At 46.2% G+C, this 23,335-nt stretch overlaps 1 protein-coding gene across 3 annotated transcripts in view; it reads right to left on the bottom strand.

Annotated features, from left to right (window-relative positions):
- The window catches only part of DIS3L2 (DIS3 like 3'-5' exoribonuclease 2), a 391,634-nt gene that overhangs the window by 72,302 nt on the left and 295,997 nt on the right, over positions 1-23,335 (bottom strand). For all 3 annotated transcript variants that reach the window (XM_036858529.1, XM_036858530.1, XM_036858528.1), the window contains exons 12-13: positions 22,278-22,385; positions 1,598-1,831 (exon numbers count right to left, since the gene is read on the bottom strand). In XM_036858529.1, coding sequence (XP_036714424.1) covers positions 1,598-1,831; positions 22,278-22,385 — 342 coding nt within the window. The remainder of the gene's footprint in view (positions 1-1,597; positions 1,832-22,277; positions 22,386-23,335) is intronic.

Raw genomic sequence — 23,335 nt, 5'->3', positions numbered from 1 at the left:
CTGCATAATTATAACAACATGTACAACTGGCGTAGCCAGGATGGGAATAAAGAGGGCTGACTCTTGATACACACAACTCCTCTGGTGGAAGGAGCACAGCCAGCGTGTGCAGCACACCGTGGGCACTGGTCACTGTGTCGGGCAGAAGGGGCGGCGAGTACTGGCTGAGAGGACCATGGGGCGGCCAGGTGAGGAGTCCAGGGACACAGGTGGAGAGGCTTGTGTAGGGCCTGGGAAGAAGGGCAGGGCTGGAGAAACTAATTTTGGTGTCATCAGCATCCAACTGGTAATTAAAATCATAAGAACACAGGAATTCATTCAGGGAGGGAGTGTGGATAGAGAAAAAGAGGGTGGGGTAGACTCCAGGGAACGCCAACCATAAAGGGGTGAGCAGAGGAAGAGGCTCCTGCAAAGGGACCAGCAGGACATGACTAGAGATGTATAAAGAGAAGCAGAGAACCAGGAGGTGAGCTTCAAAGGCCCAAATGCAGGACAGAAGTCCAGGAAGCAAACACTGAGAAGCGTCCTTGGATTTACAACCAGGCAGCCGCTGGTAAGTGAGAATGAGGTTCACACCCCGAAGAATGATCTCACTAAAGCAAGGAGAGGAGATCCTCTATCCTCTTCCATGCCCGTGACGCCTCTCCCACTGGCTCTGCCCTCTCCTTCAGCAGCCACTCTGCCTACTGTCTCCCAAGTGGCATTCTCGAGCAGGCAGGTCTGCTCAGGCTACCTGAGCCCAGGCAAGGGAAGGAGGGGCATGAGGGTTCCAGAAGATGCCTTGACTCCCCCAAGCACAGGCAGAACAGATGATGCATTTGTCCCAAGAGCCGCTAACTTATTCGTAGGCCCAGGGCAGCAACTGTTTGCCATGCCTTCTGAGAAGCATTTGTGTAAGTTTATCACAAAGAGTAGGATGCAATGAAATCTTCAATTAGAAAGTTTTAAAACAAGGCTTTTGAGATCTCTCCAAGCTGAAAGGCTCAGAGAAACAAGTCTCTGCGAGGCTGCGCTCTGCCAATGGTCTGACGAATGGTTCCCTCAGCCAATCCTGTGGCCCAACTCATTTTCCAAACTCCCAGAGACTTCCCACAGCGTACAGAGACCAGGGGAGGAGAGCGAGTTCTCTGGGGCTTGGGTAAGAAATACAAATGAGATCAGACGTGGAAGTCGCCCAGGTCTGAGCGGCAGCTGTCTGCGTCCCAGAGGGCTGTCAGCGTGCCTGTCACACTCAAGAGCAATCGATACTATTCCGGGTCATCGCTTTCTTCAACAGCCAACGTTCTACAGTCTCCTCAGTTCTCTGCTTTTTCAGAGATTAATCCAGATATTTGTAAACATATAAATCTTTTGGAAGACAAGCCACCCAGATGGACACCACCCTTTCACCTTGGCTCATGTCATCAGGCCCTGGGTGCCTGTGGAGTTGGGAGGGCAGGTGGGGGTGGCTCCTGCCTGCCTCAGAGGACACTATTTTAGCGCAGGGATTGAGGAAAGGAGGAGGCAGGAGCCCAGGACTGCCACGCTAAACCTCACACACACTGGGTTCTGGCCGAAGTCAAATCTGCCGGTTGTTGAAAAAAAAGAAGCGACTGACCTGATCCAAACGAAGTGCGCCATCCACAAACCGCTGTTTGCGTAATTCCTTTGCGATACCGTGGAGGTTCAAAACAGCCCGGTGCACCTCCTCGCTGGTGTGCTCCGGGGAGACGGGGGGCAGCTCCTTCTCGGGGATTTTCCTAGTCGGGCCTTCAATCATGCTCTGTGCGTGTTCGTAGCTCAGTTTGGTGCAGGAGCGGATGACAGTCTGGCCAAACCATTCACTGAGGATCTGCAAAGATGGACAGATTGTGAGGGAGAATGTTTTTCAGCTTTTTCTTTCACGCAACCGTTCATTCGTACAGATTCTACAGATTCACTGAGCGCCGGCTTTGTGCTCAGAGTGCCATTTGGCTCTGGCGGGGTACAAAGAGCAGTCAGATGGGGCGCTACCACCCTTAGGGAGCTCAGGGCACGGACTTCGCAGGCGGTGGAAGTCGACGAGCGGCCTCTAAGCACGCGGGAGGCACGGGCGAGGCCCAGCAGGAGGCTTGAGGCGAAGGGCCTGCTGGAGGCTTTCTCATGAGTTGGGAGAGTGGCCCTCAATGCCAAACTGGAAGAGAGAAGAAGGGATGGACGCCGAAGATGTGACAGGTGGGGAATCTCGCTGGACCCGATGGGGGCTGAGGCAGAAGGTGCGGCCACGCACAGAAACAGAGAACACAGGCGCAAAGCAGGACGGAGGCAGAGAGAAAACCAATTCCAGTTTGCTCTGTTTGGAGCATTTACGTAGAGACAAAGGTCCAGAACAGGGTTTCTCAGCCCTGGCACTACTGGGCTAATTTTCTCCTGTGCTCTGTAAAACGCTCAGTGGCATCCTTGGACTCTACCCACTAAATGCCGGTAGCACCTCCCCCAAACCCCGAGATGAAAACCAAAAATGTCTCCAGACATTGCTAAATGTTCCCTGGGGGAAACGCAGCCCAGCTTGAGAGCATTTCAGCAGTGGTGCTTGCTGAGTGGTGGGATTAAAGATGTTTAATCCTTTCAATGTGTCTGTATTCTCTATAATGAACATTTCTTACTTTTAAAACAAAAATAAAACATTCAAATATTTTGGGGACTCCTGGGTCCGAGGTGCAGGGAGGAGATCCAGAGGGCGATCTGTAGCAGGCAGTCGGGGCCTGGGGCAATGACTGGGGTGAAGGTGGGAGCTGGCATCGTCGACCAGAGGGCCCAAGAAGGGAAGTGGGTAAGTAGGAGAGTCGAGGCTGCATTCTCTACGCCCTCCTCCATTTTGGGGAGCCAAAAGAGAAGCTGGAGAATGGAAACACACAAAAAACAAGGGAGTTCAAAGAGACAGGAGAGAAAGATCAGGAGCGTCCAATATTAGGAAAAGCAGGAGAAAGGGCCTCAGAGAAGGGGTACTCAAAAGCTACAGGAGACACTCAACGGCACTTCTGACGAGAGAGGCACCGCTTACACACTTTCCGTATGGCAACTATTTAACTCACACAGCAACCCTAGGAGGTAGGTATTTTATTATCCTCATTCTGCCAATGAGGAAAGCAAGGCAGAGACACATTAAATAAGCTGCCCAAGGTCATACCACTAGAGAACGGCAAAGCCAGGAACTGAACACAGGCAGGCCCGCCCCAGAGTCTGAGCGCTCAACCACTAGTGTATGTCGAATGCCACTTGGATGTCAAGGAAGATGAAAACAAAGAAGAGGTCTTCGCATTTAGCATTTGGTTACGGGTGGCCTTTAGGAAGGCTATTTTAGGGGGAAAAGTATGGGGCGGGGCGGGGGACAGGGTCAAATTGCAAAGATCTCAGGCACGTGCTGGGAGTGGATTACAGGGATGCTGCCACGTGCTTCTTCTCGCCCTCAGGGCGACCAGAGCCCTGCCTTCCCTCAGCCTGGCACACACACGCCACGTGCCACTCAAGCAGCAACATCTGCTGCGTGTGTTATGATGGGAAAAAGTTTGGGAAGCTCTGGGTTAAGGATGGGTGAGGGACTTCCCTGGTGGCACGGTGGTTGGGAATCTGCTACCAATTCAGGGGACACGGGTTCGAACCCTGGTCCGGGAAGATCCCACATGCCGCGGAGCAACTAAGCTCGTGCGCCATGACTACTGAGCCTGCGCTCTAGAGCCCGCCAGCCACAGCTACTGAAGCCCGTGTGCCTAGAGCCCGTGATCCGCAGCAAGAGAAGCCACTGCGATGAGAAGCCCGCGCACCACAACGAAGAGCAGCCCCCGCTCGCCGCAACTAGAGAAAGCCCACTCGCAGCAATGGAAACCCAACACAGCCAATAAATAAATAAATAAATAAATGTATTTTAAAAACAAAAAGGATAGGTGAATGTCCAGCAGTAGAGGCAATGCAATGAGCGTGGGTGACCGCTTGCAGAAGGATGGTAGGACAGGGAAGTTGTTGAGCAGGCAGGGGAAGAAGCCAGTACAAAAGGAAGGCTGAGGATGCGAGAGAGCAAAGGGAGTGGTGCCAAGTAGGGCCAAGGCGACCCCTCCAGGAGAGAGGAAAAGTGGCCTGGAGAGGGCAGGAAGAAAAGGGGAGGTGAGGGGGAGGAGATCTCGAGGGGAAGAAGAGGGAAGGTGAGAGCACTCACAGTGGATGGCCCCGATCTCTGGAAAAGTGTAGGACAAAGAGTGAAGGGGGCTGGGTGGGGTCAAGGGCATGAAGACAGTGGAGAAGGTCAGAGGCAAATGCTGTGGGAAATGTGATTCATGAGCAGGGAAAAGCCAGATGTGCTGAGGGGCAGAGGGGGCTTGGGAGAAGGGAGGGAGCTCCAATCGGAAGCAGAAACTTTCTCCCTGGGCTTGCAAACACCCTTTTCATCAACTAAACCACTGTGGCCACAACTTCAGAGACAAGACTTCCCAAAAAAGACCATCTGAAGGGTCCATAGGTGTTTCCAGTGGGGAACGGGAGAGCCCAGCCCACAGCTGTCCACACCACAAAACCTCTAGGGGACACAGCTCCTACCCTGGATGGCTAGAGAGACCCCTCTGATACCCTCTCCTTCCACTGAAGGAAGAACCAGTACTCTTGAAATGGCAGCCATGAAGCACAGGAAGAGAATGGTAGCAACCTCTCACATTTTTCTTTAGCTCAGTGCAAACAGCCTTATTATGAAGAGTCTTGAATCTGTAATATCAGACTTTCTTTCTTTAAAAAAAACCCCTCAAACTATACTTTCTGGATTATTCCAAGAACTACTCCTATCTCAAAATACAAGCAATTCAAATACTGTGCTTATGACTCTTCTGCTGTGGCAAGCGGGTCCTGAATTTGGCTCTCAGGAGGTGTCTGCGTGTGCTGAATGCAAGAGAAATTGTAGAGGCGATTCTAGGGACTGCCCAACAGTCCTGTGGGGAAGTAGTGCGTGCAGGTCTCCAGAAGAGCCCCTTTCAAGGTCAGCCCACGCTTGTCCTTCCATCACATCCACATTTCCTGAAAACTCCCCACTAATGGAGCTGCTCCAACCTCCGCTAGGATGACAGGGCCACGACCTATTCATTCTTGCGGTCGCAAAGTTTTCCCCCTGGAGATTCAGCTTGTTTCCTTTTCTCCATTTCATTCCAACCCCAGTCAGTCAATCCTCCTCCTTCTGTGTGTCCACACCTTTAGCTTGGGGAAATGTTCCTTTCTGTTCGATTCCACTCCTTTTTCACACACTCCCTCAGGCATCCGGCTCATAGGCTATCTGGCCTCTTGGGGTCTGTGTCCCCTTTTCCTAGAAGACACAGGTAAGCCCTGCACACTCACACAGGGTAACCACCGCACACAGGGCAGGGAGTCTCGGACCACCCTGACTGGGCATCCATTTTCATGCAAACTGGTGGGCCAAGAACTGCTTTAAAAAGCTAGTGAAAGCTCCAGGCCCTCTCCCCTGAAGTATTTACAAACAAAATTTTGCAGTAAGTTCCAGGAGGTTCCTAGACACCCTGCCACCCTGAAGTCCACGGATCCGGGCTCTAAACAGAGCTTTGTTGCTCCCTCTGAACCCTCATTTATAGGGCTGAGCCCTGACCAGGGGCCACTTTTCATCCTGAGGAGTTCTTAAAATGTATTAGCTGTAACTTGACAAAATCAGAAGTCTCGCACTCCTCATCAAAACTTGCTAGCAATACAAAATGGCTGCACTATCTCAGTCGGTTTGAGCTACTTTTTTTTCCTAATGGGCACCTCTGCTCCTTCAGCTTGTTTCCTTATCAGTCAATGACAGCACCCACAAACACCAGCAAATCTGAGACTCCGCGCTGATGAGAAGCTTTCCACAGCTCTTTCACCTTACTTGAGCCTCCCCTCCCTTAATGCCTGCATTCCAGAAAATCTGTACCTTTTTTTTTTTTAAATTTTTATTTATTTATTTTTGGCAGTGTTGGGTCTTTGTTGCTGCGCGCGGGCTTTCTCTAGTCGAGGCGAGCGGGGTCCACTCTTTGTTGCAGTGCGCAGGCCTCTCACTGTGGTGGCCTCTCTCGTTGCGGAGCATGGGCTCTACGGCGTGCAGGCTTCAGTAGTTGTGACATGCGGGTTCAGTAGTTGTGGCGCACGGGCCCAGTTGCTCCGCGGCATGTGGGATCCTCCCGGACCAGGACTCGAACCTGTGTCCCCTGCATTGGCAGGCGGACTCCCAACCACTGCGCCACCAGGGAAGCCCTGTACCTTCTTTTTGAACGTACAAAGGGCTGAAGTGGAAGCTCTGAAGCGCCAAAAAGAACTTCCTGGCCCAGTGACGGTCGGGTAGCAGAACTTATCCTGCTTCAAAACAATCCAGTGATTCTGGGAATCATACCTGACACACGGACTAAAAAAATTCTTAGGCCAAGAAACCACATTGTGGGGCGGCAGCAAGGATGCCCATCGCAGCCTTACCCAGAGAAGGGCAACAGGAAAGCGGAGACCCAAACGGGGCCAGGCGGGGGGTGTTGGTTTCCGGGGGCAGCGTGCCTTACAGTACAGGAGGAAGGGCTCTCTGGATGGAACACCTCATTAATTTCCAATTTGGAAACTGGATTCACATCAACGCCCTGTTCGTAACCAGGGCCAGTGGCAGAAGACAAAAGGACAAAGAGTTTTTCATGGAAAAAGTAAAAAAGCCACGAGGAGCTTCATAAACAGAACCCTTCAAAGAAGAATCATGTCCTTCCTCTTCCCTTCGTTTAATCACAGGATTTGGGTCACTCCCTTTCTGCAGGCGGCAAGTTTCCTGCATATACTCTAGGACGTTCTTATGTGGAACGTCAGATTAAATATCTTGCCAATACCGACGGGAAGGCATCTGGCTGGAAAAAAACCTGGTTAGAAACGAGCAAATACTGTCTACCTCAAGACCTACTTTCCAGTACCAGGCAGGACAGGAAGTGGCTCAACACTGCAAAGCACCTGGCCCTGCTCGGTGGCAGAGCTCTCATACCTACGACCCTTTAAAATCTCTCCAACACATCTGGGAGGAGTGCATTATTCAGCCCATTTTACGTTGAGAGAAAAGGTTGGGGATTTGTGAAAAGTCACAAATCCTAAGTGACAAGTGAAAAGTCACAAAACTCCTAAGTGACAGCCAGGATCAGCTCAGACTCAAAATCTAGTGCTATTTTTATTATATTTCAGCCGAAGGTTACAAAATAGTGAAGTAAACAAAATAATATCAAGTTTCTATATTTTATAGATACAAAGTTGTGAGAAAACCATATCCTTTGAAAACAGTTAATTTCCATTCAAATGTATTTAAAAATTTATCTTCTAAAAAATATGTCAGTGTCTCATTAAGAAATATTTGGTTCGAAAAACTGCTAATCGGGTTAATTTGTAATTCTAAGTAATTAGATGCAAAATCACTTCTGTAACAGCTCTGGGCTTCTATAGGTAAAATATTTGGTTCAAAAAAACATATCAGGAAAATGAACTTATTTACAAAACAGAAACAGCCTCACAGACATAGAAAACAAACTTGTGGTTACCAAAGGGGAAAGGGGGGCAGGGATAAATTAGGAGTTTGGGATTAGCAGATACACACTACTATATACAAAATAGATAAATAACAAGTCCTACTGTATAGCACAAGGAACTATCTTCAATATCTTATAATAACCTATGATGAAAAAGAATATATACATATTGTTTTTCAGCTATATATATATACACATATACATATATACAGCTGAACCACTTTGCTGTACACCAGAAACTAACACAACATTGTAAATCAACTATAATTCAATAAAAACACACACACAAACAAACAAATGGAAAACGTAACAGGAAGAAAGAAACATTTTCCTGCCTGGAACAAAACCAGGCTGTTGAGGTGGCCAGGGCAGGGGTATGCGGATTTCTGCCGCTTCTTAGCTGTGGACACGAGGCAACGACCCAAGGGTGGGGAGGCCCAGCGGTGAAAAAAGGCAAAGGTACCGAGAGGAATGTGTCCGAAAAGAAACCGGTCAGAAAGAGGCAGGGCTCGAAGACAGCTCGGAGAGGCTGAGGGCAACACGTCTGTGATGGGAGGGTGCTGGTGACGTCATGCAGGGAGCAGAGGCGGTGGGGGGGACCGCGGTGAGGAGCCAGCAGGGGTCTCCTCGGCTGGGCCTGCTCCTTGCACTAGGCCTATGGTGAAGGAGTGAAGTACAGGTCACTTCTTAAAGAAGAACAGAGAAGACCGTGGTAGGATCAAAGAGTAAGAAACAAGACGGAAGCACCGTCAGCAATACACTTCATCTAGACCTAGCTGTGTCCTCGCCTACTGTGGCCGGACTGCGCCTGTTACCCGAAAACTGGGTTCGCCTCTTGCTGGGTGTCAAGCCAAAAGACACAACCAAGCCAAAGAGCGGGGGAAGGAAGGATTTATTACTTGCAGCGAGTAAGGAGAATACTGGGGATCTTTCCCAAAGAAATACTGCTGGCTTTTAATCTGTGTTTTCCAGATACAAGGAAACCTTTCCCCTTAAGCTAATTATAACCTACAACAACTTGGTAAATTATACCTTTGTGGGTAGGATTGAGACATTTTTCTTTTCTCTCTACCTGATTCCTCTAAAAATGGAAAACTCTTAGATTCCCAGCAGCCTTATCAAGGACTCTTAACTAGCTCATGTGCAACAAAACTAAAGGAAATTCTCTAGTGAAACTGTCACAGAGTATAACTACTTATGACAAATACCACGGCTTGCTTTAAGTCTACTGCTAAAAGCACATGTATAATGTCTGTGTGACAGTTCAGTATAACTGATACAGTGTATAGCCTATAAAATGTTTCCCCATTAACACACCTCTGAGCCTGTTCACTATATCTGATTAGTTTTCCCCCAACATAGACAACTAGGCAACTATGTATAAACAAAAAGGAGGCCTGGCACCACGGGACATGATGGATGCCAGGCAGCAATCACACTGGCATCAAGGGACAAATATCTGACCTATCAAAAGATTTGCAATCAAAAGGGGAAATGATAAAATAAATTTTCACACACTAAGTTAGGTATGGGAAAGCCATTCTGGCTAATACATGATTTAACTTGAACTTTACAGTGACCAGAATGGCCTGTTTAGTGGCCTATTGAACATGCTTTGTACATCTGCTTTTACCATTAAGGAAAAAAATGAATTCAGAAATCAAAAACAGAGGCCATCATCACTCACACAGAGGCCTTCATGAAATGTACCCAGCAAGCCTTAGAACGACAGTAATCAGGCTGTCGGTCTGCTGAACTCTGAAGTTTCTATGATGAAAAAAGCGGTCCTACAGAACTGCGTGGCCCTTGATATTTTAACAGCTGCTCAAGGAGGAACTTATGCTATAAGACATGCTGAATGCTGGTTTTTATACCTGATGAGTCTTCTAATGTGACTCACCTCATGATGCATATGAAAAAAAATTAAATCTCTTCTCTGAATGATCCTCTTCCCAGTTTAGGGAAAATACTGGGAAAATGGTTTGGTTCAGGGGTCTCTTGGATCAAGTCTCTGCTAATGATGTTGCAAAATTGTTGTTAACTGTCTCTCCTGCTGTGCCTCTCCTACACCTTCTAGAATAATGCTATGCAAGCGAGAGGTTCAGACACTACTCCGGTGGACCCCAAAACTTCTCTAGCTCTAGCAACAACAGAGCTCCTCTTTCACTCCTCTAACTAGGGAGACTACAACGCCCACTCTCAGCCCTGTACCCCTCAAGAAAGAAGAGTGAAATATCTCAAGGGGGGGACTGTGTAAGCAGATAGGATAGGGGGTCCCCGGAGTAAGAGAACCAGACGTAACTTTCTTAAATAAGAGAAACCATCTAAGGCCTCAGCCATTTTGTGATCTGAGCCTGGCCACAATGCTTGTCCTTGCAGAAGAATAGGTCTCAGTAGCTGAATTTAAGGGAATGCAAGAAGGTAAAAATAAACCGCTGTTACCAGGCCAGGGAGCTAACTTAACCGTATCGGAGATAATATATCAGTTATAAAGACTCCTAGTTCTGTTTCAACGGTAAAGATTAGCCTCAAGCACATTTCTGAGCTGTTTTGCAAAATTCAAACCCCCCTTGAGGGCTCATCTATCAGATTAACTGGAACCTACGAATGAAGACGTTGACTTTTTCTGATCCTCGTGACTTCAATCAACTACAACCTGGACTCCGTCAACCTCTGTCCCAGTTCTATGCTGAACCCTCCACCCTCCTTTGCTGAAGCCTCTTCAGGAGTATGCAGGCATCCTTAGCTTAAAACTTCCCCAATTTTGCTCCTCGGGGAGACACTGCTTTGGGAAAGATCCTTGGTGTTCTCCTTGCTTGCTGCCAGTAATAAATCCTTCCTTCCCCCGCTCTTTGGCTTGGTTGTGTCTTTTGGCTCAACACCCACCAACAGGCGAACCCAGTTTTCAGGTAACAGGCCGACTAGTGACCAATGCCAAGGGAAGCTGAGGAGGGAGCATGGGCAGCAGAGGGCCATGTGTTTGCCAGTTTTAGTTATAAGGCAGTTTATTTATGTGCTAGAATTTTCTGGAGGATTTATTTGTATAGAGTCAACTGTGTTCTCTTCTACTGTTTCAGGTCACTTGCCACCAGCCTAGTCTGTTGTCCCTCAGACTATAATCAGGCCCATTCCTATTGTCAGAGAGGAGGAAATTTTCCTCTACCCTTCTAGGTTCTTCTGGCTGGTCCAAGAATTACACTGTCATGAGACAGATTAATAGGAGAAAATCAAACAAAAGTTTAATAACATGGTATACATGGAAGAGACTCAAGAAAGCTGAGTAACTCACTAAAATGGCTGAAACCTTACCTTAAATACCATCTTCAACTAAAGACAAAAGAGGATGTTGGGGGTAGTTTAGGATTTAGAAGCAGAGGAAGGAAATTCACCTGAAGATGGAAAAGCAAATGTTTGGTAAACAGATGTTTGCTGGGCCTGGCAGAGACAATGGGACACAGAGGAGAATTTTAACAAAACAAATTTTGCGAGGTTCCTCCCTGTCTACCATACCAAGTTCATCCTATAGTTATCTATGGTGACAACTCCTTCCCTTCGGGAAACAGGTCCTCTCTACCTACGTTCTATAGACAGTTAGGGTAAAGTGAAAGTTTCTTCCTGAGTCTTTTGGGTCTTGATTGTTTTCAGCTCAAAATAATCCGCATGTCAAAGAGACATTTTGGGGTGGCAAATCTGCTCCCCTACACCATCTTGCCCTGGAGGTAGCTGTCTACACTTCTAAGCCTAACAGGAAGGAAACAAGGAGACTTCCTCAAGTGTCTGCCTTGCAAACCTAGGAAATGGCAGAAAAGCCTGAAGGCCGGGAAGTGGTTAGGAGACAAGAATTCCATGCCTGTGACAGAGGATGAGGGTCCACGCCTGAGCGGTCTTTGAACAGTGTTCCCTTTACTGCAGACAGTTGCGAGGGGGTGGGGAGGGGCGGGAGGAAGCTTTAAAGGTGGTGGACTGGCTGGGAGGCCTAAGGGCTGTGGGAAGGAAGCTGGAGGTGGGGGAGAGGGAGGAAAGGGAGGAGAGCGTAGGAGAGCAATGGAGGAGGCTTCTCAGGATTGCGTTCAGACTGACCCAGGAAACACAAAATCACAGACTTCTAAAGCCTGTGAGGTTAATTCAGCTCCAGCCTTTCAAAAAGACCAACCTAAGCCATCTCTCAAAAATAGAGGTCCATCCTTCTTTTAAAGACATGCAGCACAGTGACATGTTATGTTGTTTATTAACCTCAGAGCCCAAGTCCTTACAGTTAAATCAAATCCACGATTAGTAACGTCAAAATGCAGGAGAAAAGTTGATTAAAAATCATTTTTAGCTCTTTGCATGACAGTCTTAAAAATGATACATGTCTTGTTTTGTTTTGTATTTCTTGAAAATATTCTTATTTTAATCTCAAGGATTCACAGGAAAATCTGTGCTCAGGATTTAGTCTGCTGTTACCTTGAAGTGACCTTTCGTAAGCCTCTAATTGCCCGGTACCTTCACTAGCAAACCAGGACACAAAGTACACAGGAGAGTTCTTCCAAAGGCTCCTCTGGTCCCAGGCTGTCTCTGCAGGCCTGAAATAAAACAATTCTGCCCCGCTAAGGACTAAAGATGAATATTCTGGGAACTTCTCTATTATTTTCGGAGTCAGCCTTTGAAGCTATTGTCTCTCACCGGGAGCTGCTCCGGCAAGATTTCCGCTGCAATGTACGAGGATGACACACAAAACCCAGCACGGTGTTTCTTTACCATTCGCTGCAGCCCCCAGTCACACGTCCTACACATGTGCCTCGGCTCTGTGGGCTTGCTGCAGACACCAGGATGACCCGGGAGGAGCAACCGTTTGCGTTTTCAAGTTTCATAGCATTTCCATAGGTGGCAGCTGGTGTGGCAGCGGCAGGGTGAGCAGGGAAGGCAGAGGGGGAGACACTCTGTGTGGACGGCCCACCACGCAGAAGCAGGCAGCGTGCCTTTCCTGGCGGGAGCTGTGCAAGGCCTTCCTCGATCCCAGGATATAGCTCAGGGGTGCTGAGATGGCTGCTGCGATAAAAACGCCTTACCAAGGGAACACCATGCTAATGCAGCAGGCTAAACAAACAGAGCTGTGAAAACGGATGTGCGGTTCATTTTATGAAGTCATTTTTGAGCATTTTGGGGGTACATGGCACTGTGCTGTGGGGGAGGGGAGGGAGGAGATTAAAAAAATTAAGAATGCGGGCTTCCCTGGTGGTGCAGTGGTTAAGAACCCACCTGCCAATGCAGGGGACACGGGTTCGAGCCCTGGTCCGGGAAGATCCCACATGCCACGGAGCAACTAAGCCCGTGCGCCACAACTACTGAGGCTGTGCTCTACAGCCCGCGAGCCACAACTACTGAGCCCACGTGCCACAACTACTGAAGCCTGCGCGCTCTAGGGCCCATGTGCCACAACTACTGAGCCCATGTGCCGCAACTACTGAAGCCCGTGTGCCTAGAGCCCGTGCTCTGCAACAAGAGAAGCCACCGCAATGAGAAGTCCGCGCACCGCAACGAAGAGTGGCCCCCGCTCGCTGCAACTAGAGAAAGCCCACACGCAGCAACGAAGACCCAACGCAGCCAAAAATTTTTAAAAATTTTTTTAAAAATTAAAAATGGGCTCTGCTACAAGGATGTTAAGGCCCAGTAGGACAACAGATCTGTGCACATATGGTGCTGAAGTGCAGACAACAGGTGCTGTAGGGGTGGGAGATGGGAAGATGGGTTCTGACAGGGAGGGCAGGGTTCCTCCCATCTGAGCATTTTCTCAGAAAGGCCACCCTGCCCCACTCCCAGATTTCAGCAGGGACCCCATGCTGTACTCTCTCCAGGCTGGGAGAGTCCGTGGTCCTCATCCTGCTAGTGAGAGCTGATCTCCCACCTGGGGTTTGGGTCCTGAACTTCCCACTTCCTTCGTGACCCGGTTCCAAAAATCTATTCCTTCCTTCCTCACCTTCAACAACTCCTATCCACCTTCCCATGCAGCCTACAAAAACACTCCAATATCTCTCTCCTGTTTATTAAAACAAAAAAACAAACAAAAACAGAAAAAAAATCTCAAAATAATTCTTACTTTTACTACAATGACAATATCCATTCATTGCAGAAAACTTTAAAAAAATATAGGTGGGAAAAGGAGAAGAAAAAAATCTATAAATCCACCATCAGGAATTAACTACTGTTTCTATTTTAGTGCATATTTAATTCCTGTATCTTCAATACCTTGTATAGAACAGAGCAAACATTCAATGAATATTTACTAAGTGAATGAATGAAGGACTAATAACAGTTTCATAGAAGAAGTGGCATTTTAGCCGAGTCTCAAGGATAAGTAGGATTCATGTTAGTAGGGATGCGGGGAAGGACATTCTAGGAAGTGGGAAAAGCATATGCAAAGTCTCAGAAGTGGAGCAATTCCATATTAGGCCAAACGAACCCTACAGTGGCAACAGCAGAGGCTGAGGGGGCTGAAGGATGTGCGGCAGATGGTCATGCAATGGGGGAGGGGTTGGTGGAGGTCTTTGCTTGCCATCCTCTAGAGATTAGACTTTTGTAGATAATCATAACCCACTGTCCCACTGTCATGCTGTAAGAGGATATTGAGTAATAGGACCAGATTCAGCTTCTGGAAAGTCACCTACCACCACTGGGGAAACAGAATGAAGAGGCCATGAACAGTCTCTCCCATCCAGGGGAGGATGGCAAGTACTTGGGTGGGGACAGCGACCGTGGTAACAGTGAAGAGAGGATTGATGAGAGACACTTTGCAAAGGGAGAGCTGCTATCACTTAAAACTGCTGGGATGTGGCAGGCTAGAGACTGAGAGTCTGGGTGGTTCAGAGGATGCCGATGCCATTAAAAGACCTGGAGAACATAGGGCTTAACCTCAGGTTGCAACAGGAGCGTGTTTTACTGCATCAAGACAGGGGAAACGATGAGCCTCTGAAGGGGGGACTGTAGCAGACCCAGCTGGCTGGTCTCTCTGCTTTCCAAGAAGGAAAACTGAAAGTTACCTGGGGGAATAGTGGGTCTTGAGGGAAAGAGGACTGGAAGGCAAAGTTGGAAGCTGGAACCGAGAATAAAGGTTTGAAACAAATGCATTAGCAATAAAGAAAAGGATTCCTAAGTAGCACTGAAGATCCAGCTGAAGAAAGACAGCCTGAACGGGCACATACCATAGTTCTCCTACAATGTCTAATGTTCAAAATGGGGTGTTAGGCAGGGACTAGAAAGACTTTTCCTGAGCTACAAGGAATGGGCAGAGACTTGTAGGATTTTCTAGGATGGCAGTTAGGGAAGTCTGACCTCCTCTGAGGTCAGGTCATGGAAGCTGGGCTTCAGAGCTGCTACGTAGTGGAGAGCTCAGGCACGTAGTAAAAGCTGCTTTTCCCATGTGAGTAAAGATGCTCCAGGCAATGAGAAGAGACCCTAGTCCCAAGAACTCTCTGTAATCCATGCATTTCTAGCAGAGAGGACAGCGAGAAAAGAACAGGAAAAAAAATCCCACTTTAAAGATTTCTTAGATTTTATCCTGAATGAGAGACCGACAAGCTATTAAAAAGGAGAAAGAGACGAGACCTGACTTCTGATTTAGAAGCGTCACTCTTACTGCTGTGTAGGGAGAGACGAAGCGGGGCAGGAGCAGAAGCTCAGAGAACAGTTAGGAGGCCCCTGCAGTCCAGGTGGGGGACGGCAGCCTGGATGCAGGTGTCAGTGCTGGCAGTGGTAAGGAAGGGGGCAGAATCTGGAGGCATCGGAGGCAAAGCTGAGGTGACTTACTGCTGGCCTGGATGTGAGGGGTGAGAGAAAGACCAGAGTCAATAATGACCCCATGGCTTTTGGGCTGTGTAAATGGCTGAAAGGAGTTTGCCACTGATTGAGGCTGAAACGGGCACCTCTGGAGTACACTCCTGCATTCTAACTGAGCCAGACAGCACAGGGCAGGTACGCTGTGGGAGACACAAGCTGTGGATTGCTACTGTAATTGTGAGACTCTTTCTTTATGATTCTGACCTCTGACCCTGAGATTTTATGGTTCTAAGACTTAAGGACTTAGTTATCAAGTCAGATTCATTGTTTGTGACCTTCTTTAAAGTGTAAGATTGGTGTTGTTTCCAAAGGGGACTTCAAATTAAGATGCCTCCGATGAATGAAGCACGTGGACCTGGTCTCTGTTTTGCAGGGCCTTAGTGCCAACTGAGACAGACGTGCCGGCGGTGCTCGGGGATAATGAGTCACTGGCCTGACATGGTCAAAGTGGATTTCATGGTACCAGACTTGGATCTTACAAAGCACCAGATTTAGTTGGGTTTGTTTTCTCTTACGAAAATATATGATCACAATTATCTAGATCAGAGAACAATGCTCTCACCACCAATACGTGAGAAATATGCCCCAAATGGATCTTTCAGAGTTTACTGTTCTAAAAACCTGGGCACTGGCTTAAGGAAAGTATATATGACCAAGGCTTCCTAGTGGATACTTAAAAAAAATCTACTGGGTGTTTAAAAAAAGTTGGAATATGCTTTCTATAGCTGACCATGCCTGCTCCAGAAAGTAAGACATTCCAGCAGACAAAGGAATAAAAAACAAAAATTTTCTCCACTTCAAGTCCAGGTGAGACTGGCAGCCATGCTGCAGTAGTAGTGGCTCAATGCTGCTGGCCCTTCTCTGGCTCCTTCTAAGTCCAAGACCTTGTACCACGAGAAGCCACCACTACATACAAACCCAGCCTCAGGCTTTGGCTGCCCTCCTCCTTGTTTATTGGGTTCCCGATGCAGGGCCACCTCCCTCCTTACTGCCTTCTCTGGCCCCCTGACCCTCCCCTTTTCCCACCCCTCCCCACCAACTCAGGCTTTCCTTGCCAGTGTCTTGAACAAGCACCATCTCTTGGACGTGAGTCTGGAATCTGAACTCTCATTTCATGCATCTTGACTGTGAGTAAGAGATACTTTTCTGTCACTACACCCAGGACTAACCAACCAGGTCCACCCACCGTGTGGCCTCTTGTTCTGGGTAGGATGTCTGAATGACCACAGTACAAGGAGTGTGGTTAGTGGGTCTTGCTTCACGACTGTCTGAAGTCTAAATGTTCACACTGCCTGTTTGGCTTGGTTGATAGAGGCCCAGCATCCCCTCCTGGACACTGTGCCTTCTTCACACCTGCTCTTCAGCTCCCTGGTGCCAGAAGGCTTGGTCACTAGACACTGCCTCCAAAAGAAGCCCTCCAGAGACCAGCTGAGTTTTCAGAGTCTGCCTCTTCCGAGTGCTTCTTTTATGACCCTCGTATTTTGGAAGCTCATTAGATCAGGCAGCTTTTTATTCCTTGGGTCTGGCCCTGGCAGGCTTAATTCAGATTCAGAGTTCTTTTCTGTTGACTCAAGTTAGTTTTCTTCTATGGGCTTTTATTTTCTATTTAGTAAAACTTTTGCAAAATAAGCATTTATAAAAATATGAAAGTAATACATGTTTTCAAAAAATACTAGAAAATACAAAAAAGTAGAAAAAATTACTTGTAGTCTTACTACCCAAACACAACCACTACGGGCATTCTATTTTATTTCCTTCTGGTCTTTTTCCATTCATTTTTTTCCCCCATGCATGTTCCCACCCCACCAAAATATGACTGCTGGCATACTGTCTTCACAATTCCTTGTTTGTATTTCAGATAGCGTTTGCTTCTTGACTCTTAAAAAGGAACTTGTTATCAGATATTTAGGAGTCACAAAAACCAAATGTAATGTTGGTAACTTGTTTTGATTCCACCTTGGACAAATCGATTGGAGACAATCTGGGAAATGTAATTATGGACTGGGTTTTAGATGACACCAGGGCATTACTATTAATTGTTAGGTGTCTGATGGCATTGTGGTTATGTAAGAAAACGTCCAAATTTTTTAGAGCCACATATCAAAATATGTAAGAGTGAAATGGCATGATGTCTGTGGTCTGCTTTAAAATATTTCAGCAAAGAATAAATGTTGACAGTAGTTAAATCTAGGAGATAGGGATGGTGGATTTATTGTGTTATTTTCTTTACTTTCATGTATGTTTGAAATTTTTCAAAATAAAAATTTAAAAATGGAAGTATCGATAGTTCAAACAGTGAAGTAGTTTTAAAGGCTCATTATGAAGAACAGCAGCCCTCTGTGCCTCTCCCTCCTCTGCCCCTCCCCAAGGGCAGCCACTTTCACCTCTCAGCAGATTATTTTGTTATTTACTTCCTTTTTTTTTTTTAATTTACTTATTTAATTTATTTTTTTATTTTTGGTTGTGTTGCGTCTTCATTGCTGCGCATGGGCTTTCTCTAGTTGCGGCGAACGGGGGCTACTCTTCGCTGCGGTGCGCAGGCTTCTCACCGCGGTGGCTTCTCTTGCTGTGAAGCACGGGCTCTAGGCGCGCGGCCTTCGTTAGTTGTGGCATGCGGGCTCAGTACCTGTGGCTCGCGGGCTCTAGAGCGTAGGCTCAGTAGTTGTGGTGCACGGGCTTAGCTGCTCCATGGCATGTGGGATCTTCCCGGACCAGGGCTCGAACCCGTGTCCCCTGCATTGGCAGGTGGATTCTTAACCACTGCACCACCAGGGAAGCCCTGTTATTTACTTTTCATACTTCTATATAATCTGCTTGATTACTACTTGATTTTTCAGCTTTAGGCATTATTCACAAACTTTTCACTATAGAAGAAGAGAATTTACTTTTCTTTCCACATACACTCCCTTCCCCCAACCAAACCCAGATAACCACTCCAGGCCCTCAATCCTCCCAATAAAGTTACATCATAACTATGAGATTTAACTATTACAACTATGTAAATACTAAGCGTTACTTTTCTTTCCTACACAACTTTTTATTTTCACCGAAACTAACAACTGTCTTGTTTTTATTTGGTTGGTTTTTCTGTAAACTCTGTACATTAATCCACCTCAAGTTTTCCATCAATTGTCTAAAGCAGTGGTCCTTGAAGTATGGCCTGTGGACTCGTGCGGATCCATTCAGGGATCCATGAGGTCAAAACTATTTTCGTAATAATACTAGTAGGCGTTATTTGCCCTTTTCCATGTGTTGACATTTATACGGATGGTACAGAAGCACTGGTGGGGAAAACTGTTAATGCCTTGGCATGAATCAGGCAATGGCAACAAGCGGTGGCAGTGGTCGGGGTCTCGTCACCAGCACACACTTGCAGAAAAGAAAAAACCTAGTTCACTTAAGAATGTTCTTGATGAAGCGGTAAAAGTTAATACTTTTATTATGGCTCAACCCTTGAGTACTTGTCTTTTTCACTTATGCAGCATGTCAAAGTACAGTGGTTGTCTTGAGGAAAAGCACTTAACTTTGAGTTGTGAGCTGAACTGACTGCCTTTTTTACAGAACATCATTGTTACTTGGAGGAACAAGTGACACATGATGGTTATCTGGCACTTCAAGAAAAACAACTAACATTATTTATTGCCAATGATAAAATTCGAGCTTTTACAAAAATCAGAATTTTGAAACCCTTTTATCTGACACGTGATACACGTTTTCTAATACTTAAAGACTTGTCTAAGGTCTGTAGTGATATTAATAAATATGATTTTTTAATATCATATAATGAAATGTGTCCACATTAAGAAAATCAGACTAATAAGCCAATATTTTCTAAATGACTTAAAATTTCTAAATACATGATAAAAAATCATGCATGGGTAAAAGATCCATTCAAAGTGTGAAACAGACCAATAGATTTTAATGTAATCCAGTAAAAAAGTTCAGTTGATAGTGTATTAGTCTGCTAGGGCTGCCATAACAAAATACCACAGATTGGGTGGCTTAAACAATTTATTTCTCACAGTTCTGGAGGCCGAGAAGTCCAAGATCAAGATGCCAGCCAACTCAGTATCTGGTGAGCGCTCTCTTCCTGGCTTGCAGATAGTCACCTTCTGACCTGCTCCAATCTGAACCCCTGTCTTCTGCATCTGCGTAGAGCTGGTACCCTGGGAACTTTCTTCACCATTGTCTAGGTCAGGTGTCAACAAATTACGGTCTGTGGGTCAAATCCAGCCTGCCACTTGTTTTTAAGTAAAGTTGTAGTATGAAACAGCATTCTCATTATTTATGTATTGTCTTCTTTCGTGCTACAATGGCGGAGTTGAGTAGCTGTAATAGACCAAATGGCCTATAAAACCAAAAATATTTACTAACTGGTCCTTTACAGGAAAAGTTTGGTGACTTGCAATCTAGGTGATTCTTTCACTTCTTTACTGTACTAGTTTATTTGTTTCCTGAATCCCACGTCTTCCTCCTGATTTACTCTTTCTTTTTGGTGAAGTACATCTTCTGGTAGCTTCCTGAGAAAGGGTATATGAGATGTACATTTTTTTTGAGACCTTGCATGTCTGAAAATGTCCTTTCCTGCTCTCACATTTTATTGATGGCTTAGCTGGGTACAGCATTTTAGCATGGAAGTCACAGTCTTTCAGAAATTAGGGTTACAACAGAAAAGTCTTAAGTTATTTTGAGTTTGGATCTACTGTATGTGACTCTTTTTTTCCTTCTTAGAAGCCTACAGGATCTTTTCTTTGTCCTCGGTGTTCTGAAATTTTATGACAATGTGGTTTGGAGATGGTGCGTCTCCATCACTGTGCTGGGCAGCAGGCTCTTTCTGTCTGGGAAGTCACATCCTGCAGTAATGGGGCATTTCCCTGAATGATTCTGTTGATCATTTCTTCTCCCTCTTTTTCTCTGTTCCCTATTTCTGGAATGCTCATTGAACAGATGTTAGATGTCCTGGACTGGTCCTCTACTTTTCTTGTCTTTTCTATCATAGTCTGGGACAATTCTTCAACTTTATCTTCCAATCTGAACCTTGAGTCTTCTTCATTTCTTCTATCATGTTTTTAATTTCATGCTGTTAATTTAATTAAAAAAGAGCTCCTTTTCCCCCATTCCGAATGTTTCTTTTTTAAAGTGCCTAGATCTTGTAATACAGATACTTTCTTTAAAAAAGAAATTCTCTGAGGATATAAAAAAATAGTTTCTTCTCCTTGTTTTGTTCTAGTTGCTTTCCTGTTTGGTTTCCCTGCTTTGGTTTTCCTATTTCACGTTCGAGGCCTTCCTCTTGGTTGTCTCTTTATATAGGAAAGTGAAATGTTAAAAGGCTGATTTTTAGTGAAATCCTAAAAAGCTCTGCTTGAGTGGGTGGAGCTTATTGTCTGCAAACTTTACTGTAGGGAAACACAGCTGAGCTGTTGGTTGGGAAATCCTTGAGGTTATTAGCTTTAAATCTTCTTTACCGCTCAGATTCCTTAGAGAAAGATTTTCCTATCTTTGGACTCAAGGGTATAGGCTTGGCTACTAGCATTCTGAGGTTGGCTGGGAAAAGAGAGCTGGGACTCTTAATGTTCGGCCAGTATTCAACGTGCCAGCATTCACTCAACCTCCCCAAAGGGGCCACTACCACAACTGTGTTTGGCGTCCCCTAGTTCAGACAGCCTTTCCTTTATCCTGTCCCAAGGATAAATTTCTGGTCTTCTACTACGTTATGGAAGGGGCAATCTTTTTAAATAAATTTTCAACCAATACAGTTAGTCTCTTCTTCACCCACCTCTTCCCCCACTTTACAGAGTTACCTGCTGCTGTCAATTTCTGAACTTCTTTAGGATTCTGCTGTGTAAACTGGGTTGTTTCTTGGCTTTCTCTGGTGTTGGCTCAGGACTCAGCTCTCTCAGGACTGCTAAGTCAGTTACCACTCATCCATCTGCTTCTCAGCTTCCAAATTTTTGTTGCTGTTGTCTCCTCTCCCATTCTCTTTGTCCTTGTGGGTTTATGTCTTTTAAAAAAAAATCTCTTCACTGTTGTTTTAGTGAGGTTTTGGGAGGGAATGAAAGTAAATGTGGGTATTTGATCCTCCATCTTTATTTGGAACCTCTTTATAATTAAATATCTTTTTTTTTTTAAACTTCCATTTAATATTACAGCATAAACTTTTCCCATGTTCTTACACGGTCTTTGTAACAACTTTAGTAATTGTACAACATTCCACTGAGTCGCTACCATAGCTTACCCAATCATTACCCTATTTTCAGAAGTTTAGAGTTGTTTCTGTTTTGCGGGAGGGGACTAGTTTTTTCTGGAGTCATCTTTCACTTATCTGTCTCATTTATTCTCTATATTTAGGGAATGGCCGCTGACATTATTCTCCTCTCTGTTCTCAGTCCATGGTTTCATCACCTTGTGCCCTGATTACAGCACTACCTTGTGCAAACTTCATTCATCTTCAAACAGCACAATGACGCAGCACTCATCTTTCTAAAATGTCACCTTTCTCATGACACTTCAGAGGAAACCTAACACCTACAATTCATTTGCAACTGGCATTTGAGGGTCCCCATGGTTTGGGTCTACCTCACCTACTCAAACTCGCCACCCTTTCCCCAAATGTCCTCCTTCACACAATGGCCTGCTCTCCTAACCACAGCCCAGGCCCATCCACCCGGCCAATGCCATCCACACGCCCCTTCATGTACACCCTCTCCTGCACGAGGCCTCCCCCACGTGACTCTGCTTACACTCGTTCTTCCTTCACATGATACACTGAAAACTGCTGAGGCTCAGCCTTCTAAACGGACCGAGAGCTCTTCCCCTATGTTCTCCTCTCTGGCACTGCCCCTACACTGCCCTCATCCTACCACCACGGGGCTCCAGCCCAGCACCAGAGGCACAGTGTTGCTGAACAGGGACTCACTGAATGGAATGGACACGCATGTAAGTTGTTACCTTGCCCTTCGGAGTTAGCGTCCAGATCACGGAGAAGGTCAGCTTGTCGGTCATGGGGTTGAGGCTGCACAGTTCCTCACACAGCAGCCTGGGAAGCATGGGGACAACCTGCAAACACAGAACAGGCCATGAGCAGCTGTTTCCAATCTGCAGGAGCTAACCACAGGCTCAGAAGCACCCCAGGGGGCAGAGTTTTGGTGAACAGCTTGAGCTTCCAGAGTGAGCTGAACACGGAGGAAACTCTTTTCCCTGAAGATTCAGCAGAAAGACCACACTATCTGATAATCTTCCATAAGCCTTTAGGGTCAAATGGGAATGTGAATGTGAAAGGTGAGAAGAACTGGTAATGGAGGGAAAAATACATGATAGCAATGAAAAATAACTAAACACTAAAACTGAAAAAAAAACTATAAAAATAACTATACACTGGGCTTCCCTGGTGGCGCAGTGGTTGAGAATCTGCCTGCCAATGCAGGGGACACGGGTTCGAGCCCTGGTCTGGGAAGACTCCCACATGCCACGGAGCAACTAGGCCCGTGAGCCACAACTACTGAGCCTGCGTGTCTGGAGCCTGTGCTCCGCAACAAGAGAGGCCGCGACAGTGAGAGGCCCGCGCACCGCGATGAAGAGTGGCCCCCGCTCGCCACAACTAGAGAAAGCCCTCGCACAGAAACGAAGACCCAACACAGCCAAAAATAAATAAATAAATAAATAAATTAAAAAAAAAAAAAAAAGAGTCACCTCATTAACATAAACTGAGATGTGGTGGGAAAAGAAAAAACCTATACACTAAAACTAAAGCTCTAGACTCAAGAATGACTTGTACTTGTGGATATAACTATCCCAGGTAACTGTACACTTAAGAACCCAATGTCTTACATTTAAGTCTTTAACTCATTTTGCGTTAATTTTTGTGCATGTTGTAAGTTAGGGGTCCAGTTTCATCCTTTTGCATGTGGCTATCCAGTTTTCTCAACACCATTTACTGAAGAGACAATTATTTCCCCATCTTGGCACCCTTGTCAAAGATTAGTTGGCCATACATACATGGGTTTATT

Source organism: Balaenoptera musculus, chromosome 7 (assembly GCF_009873245.2).
Source record: "Balaenoptera musculus isolate JJ_BM4_2016_0621 chromosome 7, mBalMus1.pri.v3, whole genome shotgun sequence".
Classification (NCBI taxonomy): domain Eukaryota; kingdom Metazoa; phylum Chordata; class Mammalia; order Artiodactyla; family Balaenopteridae; genus Balaenoptera; species Balaenoptera musculus.
The sequence above is the reverse complement of the archived record's forward strand: the minus strand, read 5'-3'. Positions and strand labels throughout refer to the sequence as shown.